General features: G+C 56.6%; 1 protein-coding gene across 7 annotated transcripts in view; it reads left to right on the plus strand.

The window, feature by feature from the left end:
* The window catches only part of RALGDS (ral guanine nucleotide dissociation stimulator), a 44,598-nt gene extending 25,389 nt beyond the window's left edge, over positions 1–19,209 (plus strand). For 3 of the 7 annotated variants that reach the window (XM_053558900.1, XM_053558934.1, XM_053558890.1), the window contains exons 2-18: positions 6,735–6,845; positions 7,705–7,898; positions 8,384–8,479; positions 9,155–9,348; positions 9,571–9,923; positions 10,597–10,812; positions 11,095–11,198; positions 11,553–11,637; positions 12,716–12,784; positions 13,145–13,231; positions 13,585–13,617; positions 13,935–14,056; positions 14,227–14,322; positions 14,640–14,841; positions 14,979–15,221; positions 16,256–16,370; positions 18,162–19,209. In XM_053558900.1, the coding sequence (XP_053414875.1) occupies positions 6,735–6,845; positions 7,705–7,898; positions 8,384–8,479; positions 9,155–9,348; positions 9,571–9,923; positions 10,597–10,812; positions 11,095–11,198; positions 11,553–11,637; positions 12,716–12,784; positions 13,145–13,231; positions 13,585–13,617; positions 13,935–14,056; positions 14,227–14,322; positions 14,640–14,841; positions 14,979–15,221; positions 16,256–16,370; positions 18,162–18,337 (2,496 nt within the window). In that variant the 3' untranslated portion in view covers positions 18,338–19,209. The remainder of the gene's footprint in view (positions 1–6,734; positions 6,846–7,704; positions 7,899–8,383; positions 8,480–9,154; positions 9,349–9,570; positions 9,924–10,596; positions 10,813–11,094; positions 11,199–11,552; positions 11,638–12,715; positions 12,785–13,144; positions 13,232–13,584; positions 13,618–13,934; positions 14,057–14,226; positions 14,323–14,639; positions 14,842–14,978; positions 15,222–16,255; positions 16,371–18,161) is intronic. The other 4 variants (XM_053558924.1, XM_053558897.1, XM_053558908.1 and 1 more) reach the window with 3 other exon arrangements.
* The last annotated feature ends 2,787 nt before the right edge of the window (positions 19,210–21,996 follow it).

Here is a 21,996-nt window from a genome sequence, read left to right on the forward strand (position 1 = left end):
GACAACTTCCCAGAGGAAGCAAGGCCACCACATCTGTACCTAGCTAATAGGAGCCAGAGTGTTTCGGGGGGCCCTGTGCATGCATTATGTGATGCATTATATCCTTTTGAGGTCAAATATTCTTAGCCATTTGACAGTCGGCGCTACTGAGGCACTAGAGGTTAATGAGATTGCACAGGCTGTTCAGTGGCAGAGGCAGCAGTGTACTGAGGCCTGAGGGCAGTGTGTGGGTAAAAGCTTCCCTGGACACTCTTCCTCCAGCCTTCTGCCCACTCTGGTCTCTTTCTTAAAGTGTGTGCCTGTCTTATGTTTAACTCCCAGGGCTTGTTGGTGCCTTTGACACTGGAGGCCCAGAGGCACGCCCTAAGGGACTTGTCCTTTGCATGGCCTTGGCGTGGGCAATAGCTGTGCTCAGCCCAAGTTCGTGCTTGTGTTCCAGTGCTATAAGCTTTCAGGAGAGCTTCCCAGCTGACTCCAGAGGAGGCAGCCCCCAAGACCCTAGAGTTCCCCTCCTGTTTTATTCCTTGAGTGCCCCCGGAGGAGAGGAGGGAGGGGCCAGGCTGGCTGGTACTAGCTTCTTATTCCTTTTCTAGGTGGGGGACACTTGGGTATGCTGGCCTGTTTCCCTGAAAGCTCAGGGATGGCTCTAGAGCAGGATTGGGTGACAGCCCTGGGAGATTTTTAACTGCCCATAGACAGAGCTGGGGTCCCATCTTCAACCCAGTGTTCAATACTTGCAGGCCCTGTCTGCTCTGCTGGTGAGAAGGCGTTGAGGAAGGCCGGGCATGGTGACTCACGCCTATAATCCTACCACTCTGGGAGGCTGAGGCAGGTGGATTGCCTGGGCTCAGGAGTTCAAGACCAGCCTGACCCAGAATGAGACCCCGTCTCTAAAAATATAGCCGGGCATTGTGGTGGGCGCCTGTAGTCCCAGCTACTTGGGTGGCTGAGGCAAGAGAATTGCTTAAGCCCAAGAGTTTGAGGTTACTGTGAGCTGTGGCACTGCACCCCTCTATCGAGGTCAACAAAGTGAGATTCTGTCTCAAAAAAAAGGAAAAAAAGAGGGTGTCAGGGAAATATATCATGGGCCGTCAGGGGGTGGCTCTAAAGGAAGCTGTGGGGATTGTTTCAGGAGGCTGTGCCCAGGCAATTGAGGGCTAGCTCCCAGGAGTTGCTGGCTGGTTGCCCAGACAGCTCCCACAGCGTGGCACCACGTGCTGTGACCATCCTGACCTATGGTTAGGCCTCCAGCCTTTGAGGCCCAGAAACACTGTGTTCCCAGACACATAGCCCCAGTAAAGCGGCTGAAGAGGTAGAAGTTCTGCCTGCAGCCTTGGGCAGAAGTGACCTCTGTGCAGACCCAGTTCCCCACCTCTGCACACCTGGGCTGCCCTTGGGCCAGGGAGGGAGTGGGATGACAGCCTAAGGGTTGTAGTGAGCAGGGCAGGGGAATGTGGAGAAGACGGTGTGGGAGGGTTCTTGGTGTTTTTCTCTCCTCACTGAGGCTTTTGCAGCCCATGCCTCAGTCACACCCAGAGCAATGTTGTCCATGTGAGCTATATCATCCATTGAACCAAAGGGCAAACAGCTCGGGCCGGAGGGAAGAGAGCTGCCCTAGGATACAGCCCTGGCTAGATCAGCTCCTGCTCTCTGAGCCTTGGTTTCATCATGTGTAGAATGGACGTGCTGATGCTGACGGTTCCTCCCTGTGGGGATCTGGGGAGGACCAAGTGAGACAGGAGGCCTCAGAAGCAGTTTGCATGGTTCCCGGCATGGTGTCAGAGCTGGACAAGCTGCCGCCATTAATATTTTTTTGACTAGGTGCCATAGTGACCTGAGCCTTCTAAGTGCCTATGCCCTGGGCTCCTGGGGCACGTTGCTCCATAAGCATTGGACTTCCCAGGTGTGGTCCTTACAGCTGACACCAAGGTGCATGGTGTCTTTCAGTCACTCCCTCGACGCTCCAGGCCACTTGAAGTCTTTCCTCTGTCTCTGGCTCCTCCTCCGTGTGGGGGTGTGACTCTGCTTTGGGGCTGTGCCCATGACAGAGGCCTCAGCCAGGCCTGGGTGTGTCTCGACAGGCCAGGGTTCAAATCCCTCTCCAGGCTTCTTACTGGACAAGTTCCTAGTGTTTACTTACCCAGCAGGCAGTGCTACAAACATTAAATATAGTGAGTGTGGGAAGGGCCCACACCCAGGAGCTGCCACACATGGCTGCCTACCTGTGGCCATCGGTATCAGTGTTGGGTCTGGGTCTTCAGCCTGCCCCACCCTGTACCCCCTTTGGACCAGGCCACCTTCTTCCTTAGCCACCAGCAGGCACATCCCTCCCAGGCCTGGTGGCCTGCTTGCCTGCCAGGAACCCATTGTGAACAGACAGGAGGCCAGGAGTAGATGAAGCTTGTGACTGCCCTGGAGGGCCTGGTTTCCCCTCCCCAACTCGAGGCATGTTTTTCCCTTACCCAGTAGCAGGCTCCGCTGGCAGGGAAGGTTTCTAGAGAAAAGGAATGGTGGGTCCCCAGACACCACTTTCTGGGGTCATGGAGCTCTCTGGTTGCCCTGGCAACCAGGCACTTCGGGTAGACCTGGAAGACCGCCTCTGGACTGCACTGCCTGGGGACCAGCGGCATGGTCCACCCGCACCCAGGACAGACCTTATGTCCCTATTGGGCCCTGTCCATGCCTTTGGGACCAGGGTACATGACACCCACTAGAGTTGGGGGCAGGCTGCAGGCAGGAGGGTCTCCAAGAGTTCAGCCAGGATGTGGACTGAGAAGTTGTGGGTTCTTGCCTAGCCTGGACACTGTCTCCCTGACCTCTTCCCTGGGATTCTGATACCACCTCTGTACATAGGTAGGGTGCACAGCAGCCATAGTATTCACACTGTTCTGGGAGCCCAGGGTTCTGTTCTTATTCATGTCTTAACTTTCGTATTGAAGCAAAAAGCTAAAAAGTTAGAAGCCTCTCCCACCTATAGGATTTTAGGGTGACCCACCCTGTCTTTAATGTGGCCTTCCAGGTCAGCAAGCCTCGGGCAGGTCTCAGAGGTTCCCTGGAGGCTCTTCTTGCCAGTGTCACTACCAGCTCCTGGGGCCAGCACGTGTCAGGTGCTGCCATTCAACACTGCCCCCTAGTCCCAGGGCCAGTCGCTGAAGAGCATGTGTTCTCGCCTGACCCCCACCATTGCCTGCTGGAGACCTGCTGCCATCTTCCCAGCACACAGACCAGCTCACTAAGGCCGAGGGGCTCAGCAGAACTGGAAACCTGACCCCTTCACGGGAGTTGGTGCACTGTGGTCTGGTGGGCCCTGGAGATGCCCTCATGTGTCCAGAGCTGCAGGGTGATCTTTGGTGACTCACTGGACCTGGGCAGCAGCTCATAGAGGTGCAATGAGGTCCTCACGGGTAATGTCATTCACATGACAGGACTGCCATGAGAGCCAGCCCCATTCCACCCCAGTGCCCTGCAGGCCCTGGCAGGGTGGGACACAAACATCAAGTCCTCCATGTGCAAGCTGGAGGACCCTCGGCCAGGTCTCCTGAGGAGGAGCCAGTGCGGAGCCGGGACTCCTAGTCGTGGTTTCTAAGGAGATGTGCCTGTGAGCAGGGAGCCAGACCAGAGGGGTGAAGGGGGGAAGAAGGTGCCGCTGGTGTAGGCAGGCATGGGCTGGCATGGGCTGCCCTCTGGGGAGGGGCTGGGCTAGCACTGGCACCTGAGACCCCCATTCTACTTTGAGGGTGTCTGGGCTTGGCAGCAGCTTTTTCTCTCTGCTGGCCAGGGACATGGCATCCTGCTGGCCTGTCACCCTAAGAAGGCTGATCAAGTGACACCCTAACCAGATGCCACCAGGCCATTTCCCTGCCTCATCCTCAAGGCTCCAGGCTGTGTGCGAGGGACATGAGGGGTGGGGGCCCTAGGGATACTGTATATCCTTTCTGCACTGACCCCAGAGTTGCAAAGCACAGCTGCCGACAGGGTCCCATGGCCCCAGAGACATGAGCAGGCCTGCTGGGGGCGGGGGACAGGAGCATCATCCCCTGAGACACAGCCAAGCATGTGGCATTCTTTTCTCCCAACAGTCTGCTCAGGGTGGCTGCCTGGACACCTGCCCTCAGGGCAGCCGTTTTCTCTACATCAGCTGTTTGCTAGACTAGCTCCCAGCCCTGTCTGCATAGCCCTGGGGGGCCTGGCGCTGCCCACAAGGGCTGTCTGCTATGCTAGCAGAGGGTGACCTAGGGGGCCAGGCTCTGCCCTTTCTACCAGGGGCAGATGCCAGGGCTTCCAGCTGCTTTCTTCCTCTGCCCCTGGAAGAGGGGCTAGCTGATTGCGGCCTGGGCCCCCGGGCAGTGGAGCATGTGCCTCTGTAGTCCCTGCGTAGACAAATGAAATTGTGCCTGTGCTCAGCTGCCACCTAACATCCAGCATCATGCCTGCTGCTGCCAGGCCAGGAAGGAGCCAGAGAAGACAGGGTCAGCTTCCATGGGCTGGAGCATCTCCCTGTCTGTACGACAGGGTGGTGACTCCACCACTGCAGGCCTACATGGCTGTTAGAGTGCTGCCGGCACCCCTCCCCACCACCTGGCTGGCAGACTAGGGCCCCCGGTCGGGGGGGCAGGGCGCAGGGATCACATGACACTACAGGGCCAGGCCAGCTGCTGGCCACCAGCAGAGGCCCAGGGTTGTGAGCTGCCATTTGGGCCTGTGTAGGGGTGTCCAAGAACTTCTGTCTCTAACCACACATGTAGGTGGGTCTGGCTGGGGACATATTCCTGTCCAGCAAGCTCTGATGGAACCCAGGTGGGAGCTGTTTGCTCTGCTGCCCACCCTTCTGATTAAAGACCAGTCTTGTGGCAGGAGGGGCCTGTGTGAGACTTCGGAACTGCTGCTGGTGACTTGGGCCTTAGGATACTGTCTGCTACCTGACTGGCAAAATCCCCAAGGGAGGGAGGGAGGTGAACTACTGGCTTTTTTTTTTTTTTTGAGACTCACTATGTCACCCTTGGTAGAGTGCTCTGGCATCACAGCTTACAGCAACCTCAAACTCTTGGGCTCCATTGATTCTCTTGCCTTAGCCTCCCAAGTAGCTGGAACTATAGCCGCCCGCCACAATGCCCGGCTATGTTGTTGCAGTTGTCATTGTTTAGCTGGCCCGGGCCGGATTCGAACCCACCAGCCTCGGTGTATGTGGCTGGCACCGTAACCACTGTGCTATGGGTGCCAAGCCTGAACTACTAGCCTTTGTAGGAGGCAGTCTCAGACCCCTGAGGAGACCAGGGTGCTCAGGGGTCCTGGTCACCGTGGCCTCTGAAGCCACAGGGGCGATTTTCTAGGCATGGGGGAGAGGGGTGAGGCAGGAGAGTGAGCCTTGTCTCGGTTTTCTGTCAGTAGAAGGGCTCAACATCCTGGGCAGGACTGTTCAGGGGAGAGTGTGTGCCTGCGGGTTCCCTGCTAACTTCCAAGAAATAGGGCTGGCTCTCCCTGCAGGAGAGGCAGCAGGGTGATGTCCATGGCCTTCTGTTAGTATAAAGCCCAGAGTGGGAGGGTGACCTCAGGTCAGGGGAAGTGGACTTCCAGAGGAGGGCTCCAGGGCCTCCCAGAACCCCCCTAGGGTGGCTACAGCCCACACACGCTGGGCACCTGGCTGCTACCCAGGCTTTAGGGAAGGGTCTGGCCGTGGGGCCACAGCTGAGTCAGTAACTTTCCCTGAGCTCCAGGCACAGCCGGGTTGGGGCACTGACTGCCCATGTGACGGGACCCTGTGCCTCCCTAAAGGCTCGTGGATTATATCTTTACCCCAGACTCCCCTATCCACTGCACGCTCACCCCTCCCCTGGACAGGGCAGGTGGGAGAGGGAGCTGTGAGGCCTAGGCAGCTGTAGCTAAGTGGCCTTGGCTTTGGCAGCTCCCTGGTCAGCGTGCCTGGCCGTGGGTGTCCTTGTCTCCTAAAACAAGGACCTTTTCTTTGTGCTCTGAGCTCTAGATAGCAGCCACATGACCCCTTCCTGTCCTAGCCAAGGCCCTGTGGGTTTGGGGTTCTGTGAAAGCCGGTGTCTGCCTGGACACTGGCACTGTCACCATTCACACGCCCCCCTCGTGTAACAATGGACGGGGAACTGGGAACTCCTCTGTTGCCCAAGCAGGCACGAGGCATGAATGAGCAGAAAGGGAAGGAAGTGGCCTCTGATGCGGCTGTCAGGGATGCCCCAGACCCGTGATGCTGACTCCAGGGCTGGGCAGAGTGGGGTTGAGTATGAGCACAGCCCTGGGTCTCAGGTCCCAGAGGAGATGCCTTCTCAGGGGTGTAGCCGCCCAGATGCAGTTGACTTTGCCAGTGTTTCAGGGGACCACACTGTTAACCATCACCAGAGGCAGTGCGATGCTGGGCCTCCACTTACTGAATAACAATACCCATTTTGGGGGGAGACTTGAGGCTTGAGGAGCAGGTCAGTTCTGGACAGGAGCAAGTCAGTGGGGGCCTGGAAGCATGGGGGGGGCATTCATACTAACATCTCAGGGTGGCAGCTGGCTGGGTGAGGAAGGCAGTTCTGGAACAGCAGCCTTCTGCCCTGAGGTTAAACCTAAGCCCTCTAGCTGCTGTCTGCTTCTACCCCAGGCTGGAGGTCTATGCAGGCACCCTTTCATGCCTTGTCCAGACCACAGAAGGTTGTCCAGGGGTGTCCCCCTGCAGCATGCCCCCTGACAAACTGCCCGGCTGCCGGGCACTGTCTTTGCAGAGCTCCACACAGGAGATCGGCGAGGAGCTGATCAACGGGGTTGTCTACTCCATCTCCCTGCGCCGGGTACAGTTGCACCACGGAGCCAGCAAGGGCCAGCGCTGGCTCGGGGTGAGTGCAGCTCAGGGCTCCTACAGGCCAGGCACCCGGCACCGTCCTGGCAACTCCACTAGGCTCTTCCCAGGACTCACAGTGCTTTCCCAAAGGATCTGGGCCCTTGTCCCAGACCTCTACCCCAGCCTAGGCCTGGCCGGCTGCAAAGGCACTGTTGTCTCATGTGCATGAGTGTCAGAAGAGACTTTCCCACAGTCTCACTCCATGACGGGCCATGCATGATTTCATGGTCTGCTGCGGGTTTTGTTTTAACTCCTGTCCCAGGTGTACATGCAGCCATCAGCCTGCCTGCCCTAAGCGTTCTCTCAGTCTTATCCATCCTGTTGCCTAGAAGGGCTGTCTTTATCCAAAAAAGGGGGGGACTAAGGCTCTGACACACTCTTCTCTGCAACTGCTGTCTCACAGAACACCTTCCCAGGGCTGACTCAGATACTGATACTGCAGCAGGGAGGCCAGCTACCTCTTTAGTCGAGCCCTTCCCTGCCATGGGCCCGTTGCTGTCCTCTCTGAGGCCATTCCAGCAGTGCTGTGGGGACAGCCTGTGCCTCCCACCTTCACAGATGAGGCTCTTGTTTCCTCATCCCTAGAACGAGGATGTTTGGGGACTCACTCAGATAATGCTGTGAATACAGGGCAGCGTCCGTTCCTCAGCCAACACGCTAACCCGAATCATTGCTGCACTTCAAATTCTACTTTTAAAGCAGAGAAGCTTTTCCCACTAGAGTCACTCATGTCCTGCCTCTTGTCACGAGCCAGTCAGAGGTTGGGAGTTAGTTCTGAGCTCGGCCTCCAACCCTGCTAGAGATCTGTGATGCTGCCACCAACGGAACATCCCCACTCTGTCCCCCCCACCCAGTATGAGAACGAGGCGGCCCTCAACCTCTATGAGACCTGCAAGGTGCGGACCGTGAAGGCAGGCACGCTGGAGAAGCTCGTGGAGCACCTTGTGCCCGCCTTCCAGGGCAGTGACCTCTCCTACGTCACCATCTTCCTGTGTACCTACAGAGCTTTCACCACCACCCAGCAGGTGCTGGACCTGCTGTTCAAAAGGTGAGTACCCGCCCCTGCATGGCACTGTGGCGACTCTGCCACACCCTGGCTGTGGGTCTCAGGAATACCAGGTCACCTCCCTGACCCTCTGTCCATGTTAGGAGAGGGCCTGCCAGTGCTGCTATAAGGGCTGGGTGGGTGAGCCCCGGAAAGTGCTTTCCTGCACCTGGTCCTGGGAAGAAGGCTGCCTGGGGCTGGGAGTTCATGTGGCTTCCCCTCCCCCATGAAGACACTGTCTGCCTGCAGTTTAGCCTCGCTGCGTGTGGCCCAGGCAGAGCACGGCTGTCTAGAGGGCCTGGGAGCCATGACATCTGGGAAGGAGGTGGTGGGGCTCATTCATTCCACAAACACATATGAAGCACCTACTGTGTGCGGCACTTTCCTACGCCCTTAGCGCAATTTGTTGAGAAAAGCAAACACAGCAGCCTTCCTGGGCTACCACTCTCCTTGGAGAGTCAGACAGTAACACTAGGCATCGTGAGCAGGTACGGTAGACGTGATGCCCTCACGGCCCCCTCTAGATACGGATGCATCCTCCCTTACTCCCATGAGGACGGCGGACCCCAGGACCAACTTAAAAAGTGAGTAGGCCTCTGGTCAGGAGGGAGGTTCCTGTCTCCATGTTAGGACATCTGGGGCCGGGCTGAGCAGAGAACCCTGATTCCCACAAGTCTTGTAGTTCCTGCTAAAGGGTTGTCTGGGGCTTCACCGACAGGAGGAAAGAAAACAGTGAGATGGGGGCAGGGTCCCTGTGCCCTAGGGAGAGAGGGAAGGCTTAGACTGCAGGCACCATGGTCCCATCACTCCTGGGCTGGGCCACGTGCCCCGGCTCCAGGCGCACCTGTCCAGCAGTGCTCTAAGGGACTCCGTGAGTCTCGGGGGCAGGCCACATTCCACCCTTTGGAAAGATGACCTACGCCCAGCTTACAGAAGAGGGCTGCAGGTTGAAGTGCCCCCAGGGAGCTGTGAATGAGGGGCAGGAAGGCAGGTCCCTCGTGGAGTTTGTATTCCAGTGGGGAGGGACCCGGGAGACTGGAAGAGTATGTGGCCTTCTGGGAAGGGGAGATGTGGTCACACCACTGAGTGATGGCTCCCTCTGCTGGAGACTCTTTGCAGCCCCTCTACAAACACCCAAGAGGACTTGGGCTGGAGTGGGGGGTGGCCTTTATATGGAGTCCACCCTGCTTGGGAGCTGTGGGTGGTCTGGGGGAGGGGAGGCCAGGCCTCTGACTCTGCTACTGCCTACCTGCCCCCAGTGCCATCTCCTCCATCCTGGGCACCTGGCTGGACCAGTACTCGGAGGATTTCTTTCAGCCCCCAGACTTTCCCTGTCTGAAGCAGCTGGTGGCCTATGTACAGCTCAACATGCCTGGCTCAGACCTGGAGCGCCGTGCCCACCTCCTTCTGGCCCAGCTGGAGCATGCAGAGCCTCTTGAGGCAGAGGCTGAGGGTGAGGAGGACAGGGCAGGTGCCTAAGAACACATGAGAGGGGTTCGGTGCTGGCCGCACAGGGACAAGGCTCCAGGGGCCCTAGCTGGGCAGGATCACAGAGGGGCCTCGGCCTATTTGGGCCATAGCTGGGAAGGTATCGTGGTGTGGGCTTTCTAAAGGTGGAGTGTGCTCTGTGTCTTTAGGAAAGGCTCTGTGTTGATGAACTTTTCTCCTCTGACAGCTCTGTCACCAGCTCCAGCTTCAGTGCCAGCTCTAAAACCAACCCTGGAGCTGGAGCCAGTTCCAGTGCCAGCTCTAGCACCGAGTCCGGAGCCAGAGCCAGCCCCAGAGCTGGAGGAATCTCAGGCACCCCCTCTCGAGCTAGAGCCAGTTTTGGTGTCAGCTCTCATGCCAGCCCCAGAGCTAGAGCCAGCTCTATCACAGACCCTTGAGCCAGATCCAGTGCCAGCACTGTCATTAGAGCCTGCCTGGCCTCCACCTGTGGTCACAGAGAATGGGCTGAGTGAGGAGAAGCCTCGCCTCTTGGTGTTCCCTCCTGACCTGGTGGCCGAGCAGTTTACACTGATGGACGCGGTGAGCAGCTCAGCGTGGCAGGGCAGGGCGGGCCTTCCTTTGGCGTACTGCCCACACTTGCCATTCCTTGGTCTTGAACTGGAATTCTGCTTCAAATCCCAGCTCCAGCACTACAAACCAGTGACCACGAAGCCCCAGCTCCTCTCTGGAGGGACAGATAGGATCACCTCCTGTCCTCCACAGCACGACTGTGGAGATTCACAGAGAGAGAACAGACAGGAAACTTGGCAGCCTGTCCCGTCAGGGGTGGTGGGTGCTCACTGAGGCACCCAGGCCCCAGGGTCAGCCCCACATGCTCAGGAGGCCTCACCAGCCTCAGCACTCACTAGGCTTGGGTGTGTACTGGAGCCCATGGCAGACACCAGACAGAGGTCCTAGTTGTAGCAAACGCAGCAAATATGCGTCAGGATGGGGACATAGGCCTGAGGCGCAGGGCAGAAGGTGCCGCCTGCTACATGCAGATGTCAGCCACCTCTCAGTGTTGGGGCTTGGTGAGGATAGGCAGGGGAATGTCACCTCGCATTCCTGCCAGCATTTCAGCCTAGATCACTCACGTGCTGGGCACCCTTCATAGACAGGGGGCACAACCCAGAGACCCCCCCACAGGGCTCAACTTCCTGAGTACTGCCCAGCCCACTGTAGCAGGGCCAGTGACACTTACCCTCCCCATTAGGAGCTGTTCAAGAAGGTGGTGCCCTACCACTGCCTGGGCTCCATCTGGTCCCAGAGGGACAAGAAGGGCAAAGAGCACCTGGCACCCACCATCCGTGCCACTGTCACCCAGTTCAACAATGTAGCCAACTGTGTCATTACCACCTGCCTCGGGGACCGGAGCATGAAGGCCTCAGACAGGGCCCGGGTGGTGGAGCACTGGATCGAGGTGGCCAGGGTATGCTGCAGGAGGGACCCAGTGACCCCGTGTCTGCCCTTGGGGCGTGTCTATAGTCCAAGCCCCCAGGAGGCCCCAGGGCCGCACTGGCCTTGACTCTCGTCTCCCACCAGCTGGAGGCCGCCTCCCCCTCACATTCTTCCCTTGGGTTGAGATAAAACCCTCTGGAGCCTCGTGGGTCCCAGGCATCCCCTGTGGTGGGCGGGGCTTCCAGGGGGTCCGTCTGACCTGCAGTGAGGAGAGTAGCAAGGGAGGCCACAGCTGCTTCTCTTCCCTGCCCAGGAGTGCCGGGTCCTCAAGAACTTCTCCTCACTCTACGCCATCCTGTCTGCTCTGCAGAGCAACTCCATCCACCGGCTGAAGAAGATGTGGGAGGAGGTTTCCAGGTGGGCACAGGGTTCCAGACAGCCCCGGGGCCTCCCACTGCCGGCATCACCCCCCAGTGCAGGGACCCCTCCAGGGCCTGTTGTGCCTCATGTGTCAGATACTGGCTTGAGCCACACCACAGACTTTCTGGTATTGACATAACTGCAGAACTCTTTGCCCAGCTATAGTCAATGCTGGTGAAAGGAGCCTCTCAGTAGGGATGGGAATGGGACCCTGTTGCGTCAACGTGAAGGCCCCTCAGTCACCCATAAAGCCCATTTGACAGCCGATCATCCAGGCCGTTTGGGGGCTTTGCGTTCTTTGCACTCACACCCCTCCCCCATTCCCATCTTTCTCCTTTGCCCTTCCTGCAGGGACAGCTTCCGGATTTTTCAGAAACTGTCAGAGATTTTCTCGGATGACAACAACTACTCGCTGAGCAGAGAGCTACTCATCAAGGTGGGCAGCATGAGTGTCTCCCTGCGAGTTTCTCTGAAAGGTTCCAGGCCCTCCTCATCTGTTTGGGCCGTGGGCCAGTGGGGGCAGTGTTGGGTGGCCAGGGTTCCAGGAGAGGCAGGTGAGCTGGAGGGCCAGTGGGACCCCGGTTCCCTTCCTGCTGGGACGTCAGCACCCGGCAGCCTGTGGGATGGGTGGAAGGGGACCCAGCTTCCCTCCCCACACCCCACAACCTGTCCCTGGGAAGCCAGGCTCCCGGCGCTGCTCTGTCCACACTGCACACCCAAGGGGAAGGGCTGGACCTGGGAGGTAGATGTGGGGACACTTGATGCCTCCCTTGCCCCTAGAGCAGACGCTGACCACGCACAGAGGACCGTGTAGGGTCCTCACCATGGTGCCTCTTTCACCACTATAGATGTCTCAGGTAGCTTGAGGGAAATATCAGGGACTAATGAATTCATGGTGACCCAACCTCAGAAGCTTCCACATGAAAGCTAGAGCAAAAGGTCACCACCCACTGCCCCTCCTGCGTGGAAAAATACAGCTCTCTGCAGGGGTGCAGCTCAGGGGCTGAGTGGGGCTAGGAGTCCTGCAACTTGGCCATGGGCCCATCTTGGGCTGCGGAGGCTCCTGGTCACTCCCTCCACGGCTCAGCCTGGCCAGGGCCCTGGCACAAATTGAGAGGCCAGAGCACCAGACCCTGGTCAGTGGCCAATAGGGGTAGGGGCAGCTGGAGCAGGGTCTCTGGCCAGGAGGGAGGAGCTCCAACCCCTTTGGACCCCATGGGGCCCTGGACAAGTCACTGGCCTCTCTGGGCCTCAGTTTCCTTATCTGACCAATGGAGGACAGATGACCCTGCGTGCTGACCTGGCAGAAGTGATGAAGTTCAAGGGAGAAAAGGAAGGTGCCTGTGCTTTGTACAGAACTCTGCTGCACAGGGGTGAGGGTAGAGCTACAGCCTTAATGAGGCCCCTGGAACAGAGCCCTGGTGAGGCAGGCACTGATGGGCCCAAGGTCAGGGTGTGCAGGGGTGAGGGCTGAGGAGAAGAGGGCTTCTCTGACCCTGTCCTCAACCTGGCAGGAGGGGACCTCCAAGTTTGCCACCCTGGAGATGAACCCCAAGAGAGCCCAGAAGCGACCAAAGGAGACGGTGAGTGTGCCTGAGGCCAGGGAGGGGCATAGCCCTCCCTGCTACCATGCCTGGCATACCCTATGAGGCCTCCACCCCTGACAGGATTGCCCTGACTAGCTTATGTCCTGGGGTACCAGCTGCAACCCCCAAGCAGGGCCCTGGCAAGCAGGCTCAAGGTGCAGCAGGCCTTTCATCTCAGAGCCAGACTGGGAAGCAGCTGGTGGGAGTCCAGGACCCATGGAGGCCAGATGGGACCTCAGGGACAAGGGTGCAGGTTCCCAGGCTGCTCTGATGGAGGGGTGGGGGCTGTGGTCTGAGGCCAGGAAGCTTCCAAGGGAGGGGGCTGGAACTTAGGTATCTTCCGCCCCTGTTCTACAGGGTGTCATCCAGGGCACTGTTCCCTATCTGGGCACGTTCCTCACTGACCTGGTGATGCTGGATACTGCCATGAAGGACTATCTGTATGTGAGTGAGCCTGAGGGGCTGGGGGAGGAAGCCCTTACTGAACCCTGTGTGCTGGTGATGCCCAGAGCTGCCTGAGCAGAGTGCAGGGGGGTTTGGCCAGTGGGACACAGCCCCAGGCCGTGGGCAGGAGGGTGCTCAGGCAGCAAAGGAAATAGTGCCTTCCTGTCTGAAGCCTCAGTCTCTCCATCCTCAGAGAGGGTTTGACCACAAGGTCCCTGACCCTCTGGCCCAGGTCCCGCCCTGTGCCCAGGAGCGCGTGCACCCCACCCCCTGCAGCACTCCTAGTGCATTGGGAAGGGCAAAGGGGGAAGGTCAGGGCGCTTTCTGATGGATGCTGGTTATCTGCCTTCCAGGGGAGACTGATCAACTTCGAGAAGAGGAGGAAAGTAAGCAGCTCTGTAGCCCTCGCTATGGGGAGGGGTGGGAGTCAGACCTACCTGGGCAGGACGCTTAGCTCCCTACCTCCCTCTTAGGTTTTTGGGGCCTTTAGGATACAGAGAGAAGGGGAAGGCAAGCTTAGGAGGTTGCCATCTAAGACTCTTCGTGGGGGTAACTGTTGGAACCCAGCTCTGAGAACAAGAAGGCCCAAATGAGAGGAGCAGGGACCCCAGTGTTGCCTAAGCACAGATCTTGAGACTGGCCCCTGCCCTGCCCGGTACCCTGTCCTAACCCTGTCACCATCTGACCTCCTCTCTGGTCCCAGGAGTTCGAAGTGATTGCCCAGATCAAGCTGCTGCAGTCGGCCTGCAACAACTACAGCATCGCACCTGATGAGCACTTCCGGACCTGGTTCCGGGCCGTGGCGCGGCTCAGCGAGGCTGAGAGGTGGGGCCGCGGCAGGGACTGGGATGGCAGGGATGGGCCCTCCCTGGAGCAGCTCCAGAGAGCTTGCAGCCATGCGAGGTCAGCTGGAGCACCCAGACACCAGCTTCTGGGCAGGTGCTGGGAGGAGCAGAGCATAGCTCCTGGTAGACAAAGCTGCCCTCTGCCTGTAGCTACAACCTGTCGTGTGAGCTGGAGCCCCCGTCTGAGTCAGCCAGCAACACCCTTAAGACCAAGAAGAACGCGGCCATTGTCAAACGGTGGAGCGAGTAAGCCCCTGGCTGGGGCGGGTGGGCAACTACCATAGGCTCAGAAGCTGCAGGGCTGATCACAGGATTGGGGGGTTAAGCAGGCTGGCCCTGGGGTCCCACCCCACTGCTGACCAGCCTTGTAAGGGGGGTGCATCACTCACCTCTCGGGGCCTTGGTTTCTCCCTCTGTGAAATGGGGTGATACTGAGTGATCTCTTGTTTAGGGCAAAGAGGGTCTGGGGACCAAGCAAGTATTAGTCGCAGTGCCTTGAGCACAGAGCATAGAGGTGGGGTGTCCTTGGGGAGGCCTCTCCAGTAAACAGGCCCTTCATCCAGCCGCCAGGTGCCCAGCACAGAGCTCAGTACCAGTGGCAGCTCCCACTCCAAGTCCTGTGACCAGCTCAGGTGCGGCCCCTACCTCAGCAGCGGAGACCTTGCCGATGCGCTCAGCGTGCACTCGGCCGGCTCCTCCAGCTCCGACGTGGAGGAGATCAACATGAGCTTTGTCCCGGAGTCCCCCGACGGCCAGGAAAAGAAGGTGACTGCCCACCCTTCCTCCCAACACCCTTCCCCAGCCCAGCGCCAGGTCCCCACGCATCGCCTGCCTCCTGAACTCAGTTTCTAGGAGCCCCCTAAGCTGGCTCCAGGCCTCTGCTGACTCGCCATCCCCCACAGTTTTGGGAGTCAGCCTCCCAGTCGTCCCCGGAGACCTCAGGCATCAGCTCTGCCTCCAGCAGCACCTCGTCCTCTTCGGCCTCCACCACCCCCGTGGCCACCACACGCACCCACAAGCGCTCCGTCTCCGGGGTGTGCGGCCACGGCTCCTCACTGCCGCTCTACAACCAGCAGGTGGGCGACTGCTGCATTATCCGTGTCAGCCTGGATGTGGACAATGGCAACATGTACAAGAGCATCCTGGTAAGCGGGAGGGCGCCGCGCCGTCCTCACCATGCTGAGCTCGACCTTACAGTGGGTGGGAAGGACAAATGTCAACCAGATGCAGAGATGAAAGAGATGGCAGTCAGCAGGGAGGCTGGCCGTCAGGGAGGGAGGGGGTAGTGGTCCCCATGCCCAGGAGGTGAAGGAGTGGCAAAGTGATGCGTTCAGGGACAAGTCTGGGGCCTGGGCTGGGTGGCTGCGTGGCTACTGTGAGGACCTTGACCTTCACACAGAGGGAGACAGGAGCCGCTGCAGGGTAGAGCAGAGGTGGCTTCTCTGAGGGGGCAAAGCTGGTGTCAGAGATGCAGAGAGGGTGGGTAGGAGGCTGCTGGAGCAATCCCAGCCCCAACAGTAGTGTCCGCAGCAGGCTGGAGGCCTGGAGTTGACCAGTAGCACTGGTATCTGCACAGAATCCGGGGATGGAGCCAGTGGGGATTACAGTGTGGGTGGGTGTTGGGTGGGGGTCTCCCCATCCTCCACGTCTTCTACTGTAGGTGAGCCAGTTGTGCCCCCTCCCACATACTCACTGGGTCAGATGCCCCATCACATAGGATCCTACTCTGAGCCTCACACTGCCAGAAGCTAGCATCATTGTCATTAACCTGTCACCTCTGTGACCCCAGGTCTAAGTCCCATGTGTGCTCTTGTCCTCAAGGCTGAAGCAACTAGGGTCCAGCCTGTGCTGACCATCAGGGGGCACCCGGCCACCTCCTCTCTTACCCCCAGGGCACAGACCAGTCCCTGTCTGTCCCCTAGGCTCACTGGGGCTATTACTCTGCCCCTGGGGCCAAGCGGCTTCCCAAGGTGGTGTGGGAGGGGACAGTAGGCTCTTAGAGGAATCCCCTGGGAGAGACCTTCTCATTTTGTAGAAGCCTCTCTCAGGGAGGGTGGGAAGGTGATGAAGAGGCCCTGGGCCCAGCACCCAGCCAGAGGCTGTGATGCTCTGTGCTCAGTGCTGGGGGGTCTCCAGAGAGTCCTTGACCACTCGTGGCCTGTCCCCGGCCCCAATCCAGGTGACCAGCCAAGATAAGGCTCCAGCCGTGATCCGCAAGGCCATGGACAAACACAACCTGGATGAGGATGAGCCAGAAGACTACGAGCTGGTGCAAATTATTTCAGATGATCGGAGTAAGTTGGGGAACCTGACAGGTGATGGGGAGGGGCGCGTCACCAACACTGCAGCCCTGGCCCCAGAAAACCTACCCGCAGGGGCAGGTGGGCATGGTGACAGAGCAGCCCTGAGTGGACCTGGTGTCTCCTCACTGCTTCAGTGGCTGCTGGACCTCCCTGGGTATGGCCTTCCATGAACAAGCAGTTCAAAGATAACATCAGGCTGGGTGCAGCAGCTCATGCCTTCCATCTCAGCACTTTGGCAGGCTCAGGTGGGAGAATCACTTGAAGCCAGGAGTTCGAGACCAACCTGGGCACCATAGTGAGACCCTCTACAAAAAAATTAGTCAGGTGTGATGATACATACCCATAGCCGATGGAGCATATCTATAGCCCCAGCTAGCTACAAGGGAGGCTGAGGCAGCAGGATCGCGTAAGCCCTGGACCTTTGCATCACTGCACTCCAGCCTAGGCAACAGATGCGCTCTCTGTCTGTCTCTCTCTTTCTCACACACACACACACACACACATAAGCTAACATCAGTAAGGAGCAAAAAGAGAAGGCATCATTGGGGCAGGGTAGCCAGATGGCAGAAGGGAAAGTACATTTTTCTGGCTGAGACAGCAAAAATGTGCTTTGGAAAGAATTGCAACTACCATGGACTAAAGCACCAAATGTGAAAATCCATGAGTGTGTGATGCTGAGAACAAAGCAGAGCCTGCAAGGGAGCCAGCTCAGTATTCTAGACCCAGGGAACAGGAAGGCGTCCCAGAGGGAGGGCGTGCTCAGCAGATGTCCTCTGTGCCTGTTTTCTCATCCCCAAGATGGAGATAAAATAGCCAGTGGCTCAGTCCTGTACATGTAACAGAGAAGCACAAGGTAAATGTGCACCGTAAAAGTTAACTATGATATGGTCATCGCTCTGCATTTTTTTTGTTTTGAGATAGCGTCTCGCTATGTTGCCTTCAGTAGAGTGCTGTGGCGTCACAGCTCACAACAACCTCAAACTCTTGGGCTTAAGTGATTCTCTTGCCTTAGCCTCCCAAGTAGCTGGGACCACAGGCACCTGCCACAATGCCCAGCTATTTTTTTGTTGTGGTTGTTGTTTAGCTAGCCCTGGCTGGGTTCAAACCCACCAGCCTGGATGTATGTGGCCAGCACCCTACTCACTGAGCTACGGGCACCACCCTCTGCATTCTTTCCAACAGACTGAACACCACTCCCGGCCATTGGCCCAGACAGTTAGCAGTGACTCTTGCCTGCGTAGAAGTTGTATTTTAAGTCATCTTGCAGTGTCCTACACCAGTTTGGTTAGGTAGAGAGGGTAGAGGAGGACTAAGGCCTAGAGAAGTTAAGGAATGAGGGCCATACGATGCACGGCAACAGTCCAGCACCACTGCCCAGCAGGCTCGAGGCGGCTGGTGGGAAGCAGGTACCAGGAGGACCTGCTGGCCGGGTGCCTAGTCCCCACGAGGTGTGCAGGCTGCCCTGGACTGAGGGGAGGCAGTCTAGACTCTAGAAAGTCTGTTCCAGCTGGACAGCAGTGTGGGCAGCGTAGGATGACTCACTGCCAGCTGCAGACCAAGTGGAGAGCTCTGGAGTCAGAGCCCTTTTTAAACAAGAGTCATTAGTCTTATCAGGGCCTTAGCAGCCCTGTCCTCAGGTGGGAGTCACCAAGGGGGGTTCTTGGTCCTGAGCTGGTCCTGGGACTCAGGTCTGTCCTCATAGGGACTCTCAGGTGGTGGGAGTGGCCTGTGGGGCCGGGGCCCCTGGGACAGCACTGACCACCCTTACCCCTTCCCCACCAGAGCTGAAGATCCCTGAAAACGCCAACGTGTTCTACGCCATGAACTCTGCTGCCAACTATAACTTTGTCTTGAAGAAGCGGACCTTCACCAAAGGGGCAAAGGTCAAGCATGGAGCCAGCTCAACGCTCCCTCGCATGAAGCAGAAAGGACTCAAGATTGCCAAGGGCATCTTCTGAGGACATCTCCCCGGGGTCTGGCTGGCCGGGAGCTAAGAATTTATAGACTAGAGCCACCCAGGCCAGCTGGGCACCTTCCGCCCACCCGCCAGCCCAGGGCACCCCTGGATTCCACCTTCATCCTGAACCCCACCTGCTGCTGGGATTGACGCCTGCCACTGTCAGGCTGACCTGGCCTCCCGTGGACCCCTCGCTGCCTTAGGTGCCTTCTGCTCTCTGGAACCAGAGGACTAGCTGACTGTTGCCAAGGAGTGGTGCCGACGGGCACGGTGCCCTGGTACCATGATCCCTGCCCCGGGCACTGCCTCTGTACACTTCCCTGACACCTTACAGGTGCAGGTCACTGCCACCTGTGCCACAGGCACCCCAGAGCACCCACTCACCCACCAGGTCTGACCACTGCAGTTCTCTCCTCGTGCCCTCGGGCACTGGCCTGTGACCTCTGCCGCGTCCCGGCCGCTCCTCCCACCACTCTAGCCTTTCTCAGGCTGCACCAAAGATTCCATCATCAGGGCCAGCTGAGAGTGAGGGGGCTGTGCCCACACTCAGCCCAGCCCTCCCCCAGGAGAGGAGAGAGCAGCCCTCTTCATGGACCACGCTCTTCACCCAGTGAGTGAGGACAGCCCCGGCTGAGTCCCCTCCATGTTGACTCTCATGCCACTGCAAGTGCCATCCCCGCTGCATCCTGGGCTTCACAAGACCACGCGAGACGGGGGTTATTGGGGAAGGAGGGTTTGGGGTAGGAGGGCGATTGAATATTTGTATAAAATTTAAAAAGAAAAAAATGTTTACTGATTGGGGAGGGGCAATATTTATTTGTTGTAAATAGCAAATGCTAGACTTGAATATTATATTAAATTCTGTTTCTACTACAACCGGGTCATTGTGGTTCTTTGATTGTCTATCATAATTTAAATGAGATAGAGACTCTCACATCCCATGTTCAAGTGAGGAATCTGGCAGGATAATCAGGACTTTTATTAGTGCAGAAGAAGGGACTAAGTGCCAGCCGCCCTCCTTGGGCGCACTCAGGGAGCAGACAAGTCCCCCTTCCACAGGGCACATGTCCCTTCCAGTGTCATCAAACTGGTTAAAGCACTGAGGAAGTCCCTCAGAGAACCCCTGGGAAGGTGCTTTCACAGGGCACAGCAACATCCTCTGATACTTGGTGTTTTTGTTTTTTTTTTTAAGATAGTCTCACTCTCCTGCCCAGGCTAGAGTACAGTGGCTTCATAGCTCACAGCAACCTTAAACTCCTGGGCTCAAGCCAGCCTCCTGCCTCAGCCTCTCGAGTAGCTGGGACTATAGCCACTTGCCAGGATGCCCAGCTAGTTTACTTTTAGTATCAACGAGGTCTTGCTTTGCTTAGGCTGGTCTCAAACTCCTGAGCTCAAGTGATCGTCCTGCCTTGGCCTCCCAGAGTTCTAGGATTACGGGCGGGAGCCCCTGTTCTCAGCCCTACTCATTTTTAATACAAAGATAGGGAAAAGTCGAAAGTAAAATGTTGGAAAAAATTATTCCATGAAAATGATGTATTTTTAATAATGGTTATGTTATCAGACAAAATAGATTTTAAGTCAAAAAGGTAACATACTGTATATTGATAAAAGATTTATCAAGAAGATACAATTGTAAACACAGACATGCCTAATAACCTCCAGATATGTAAGGCAAGCATCAACATAATTGAAGAATTATACAGAGACGTTCCTACCTCACTTCCAAGGATGGATAGAATAACCAAACAAGGTCCAAAAGGAAGTAGAGGACTTGGACACTTAAACCAGCCACAGCAGAATACACAGAACATTCTCCAGGATACATACACCATATGTTAAACCATAAACCAAGTCTTTTTTTTTTTTTTTGTAGAGACAGAGTCTCACTGTACCGCCCTCGGGTAGAGTGCCGTGGCGTCACACGGCTCACAGCAACCTCTAACTCTTGGGCTTACGCGATTCTCTTGCCTCAGCCTCCCGAGCAGCTGGGACTACAGGTGCCTGCCACAACGCCCGGCTATTTTTTTGTTGTTGTTGTTGTTGCAGTTTGGCCGGGGCTGGGTTTGAACCCGCCACCCTCGGCATATGGGGCCGGCGCCCTACTCACTGAGCCACAAGCGCCGCCCCATAAACCAAGTTTTAATCTTCAAAGATTAAAATACAAAGTATGTGCAACTATAAGGGAATGAAATCAGAAATCAACAGCAGAAGGCAAACTGCATTGCGCTTAACACACTCTTAATGCATCAAAAAAGAAGTCACGGGAAATCAGAAGATACCTCGAGAAAATGAAACTGACGCACAACACACCAAAACGCAGCGGCCTACAATGAGATTAAAAGTAGTCTTGGGCTTGGCACCTGCAGCTCAGCAGCTGGGGCGCTGGCCACATACCAGGAGCTGGCGGGTTTGAATCCAGCCCAGGCCTGTCAAAGAACAACACAACTGAAAAATATCCGGGTGTCGTGGTGGGTGCCTGTAGTCCCAGCTACTCGGGAGGCTGAGGCAAGAGAATCTCTGAAGCCCAAGAGCTTGAGGTTGCTGTGAGCTGTGACGTCACAGCGCTCTACCCAGGGCGACAGCTTGAGACTCTGTCTCAAAAATAAATAAATAAATAAAAGCAGTCTCAGCTATTTATAGCTGCCAACGCTTACGTTAAAAAAGCAGAAAGAGGGGCAGCACCTGTGGCTCAAAGGAGTAGGGCGCCAGCCCCCTATGCCGGAGGTGACAGGTTCAAACACAGCCCCGGCTAAAAACTGCAAAAAAAAAGGCAGAAAGATCAAGAGCAAACTAAACCAAAAGGTAACAGAAGGAAGGCAATGATAAAGATTTTAGCAGAGATAAATGACAGAATAGAAAAGCAATACAAGCAGCAAAACCAAAAATTGGTTCTTTAAAATGATCAACAAAATTGACAAACCTTTAGCCAAGGTCAAAGATAAAGAAAAAAAGGGGCGGCGCCTGTGGCTCAAGGAGTAGGGCGCCGGTCCCATATGCCGGAGGTGGTGGGTTCAAACCCAGCCCCGGCCAAAAAAAAAAAAACCACACACACACAAAAAAAGAATCACATTACTAAAATTTGAAATGAAAGTGAAAACATTATGGGCAGTGCCTGTGGCTCAGTGAGTAGGGCGCAGGCCCCATATACCGAGGGTGGGGGGTTCAAACCCGGCCCGGCCAAACTGCAACAACAACAAAAAAATAGCTGCACGTTGTGGCGGGCACCTGTAGTCCCAGCTACTCAGGAGGCTGACGCAAGAGAATCGCCTAAGCCAGGAGTTGGAGGTTGCTGTGAGCTGTGTGATGCCATGGCACTCTACCGAGGGCAGAAAAGTGAAAACATTACTACCAATTTCACAGTAAAAAGGACTCTGAGATAATGCTATGCTCCACTGTATACTGGCAACTTACATTCATTCAGCCATAGAAAGGGATAGGGAGCTGATCCATGTGGCAACAGGCATGAACCTTGGAAATGTTTAATTCCACTTCTAAGAAGCATTTTGAATAGGAAAATTCATGGAAAATTCATGGAAACAGTAGAATAGAAGTTATCAGTGGCAGGACGGTGTGGGGATGAGTTATTGTTTAATGGTTGCAGAGTTTCTGTTTGGGGTGATTAAAGCATTTTGGAAATAGTGGTGATGGTTGCATAACAGA

Source organism: Nycticebus coucang, chromosome 2 (genome assembly GCF_027406575.1).
Source record: "Nycticebus coucang isolate mNycCou1 chromosome 2, mNycCou1.pri, whole genome shotgun sequence".
Lineage (NCBI taxonomy): Eukaryota > Metazoa > Chordata > Mammalia > Primates > Lorisidae > Nycticebus > Nycticebus coucang.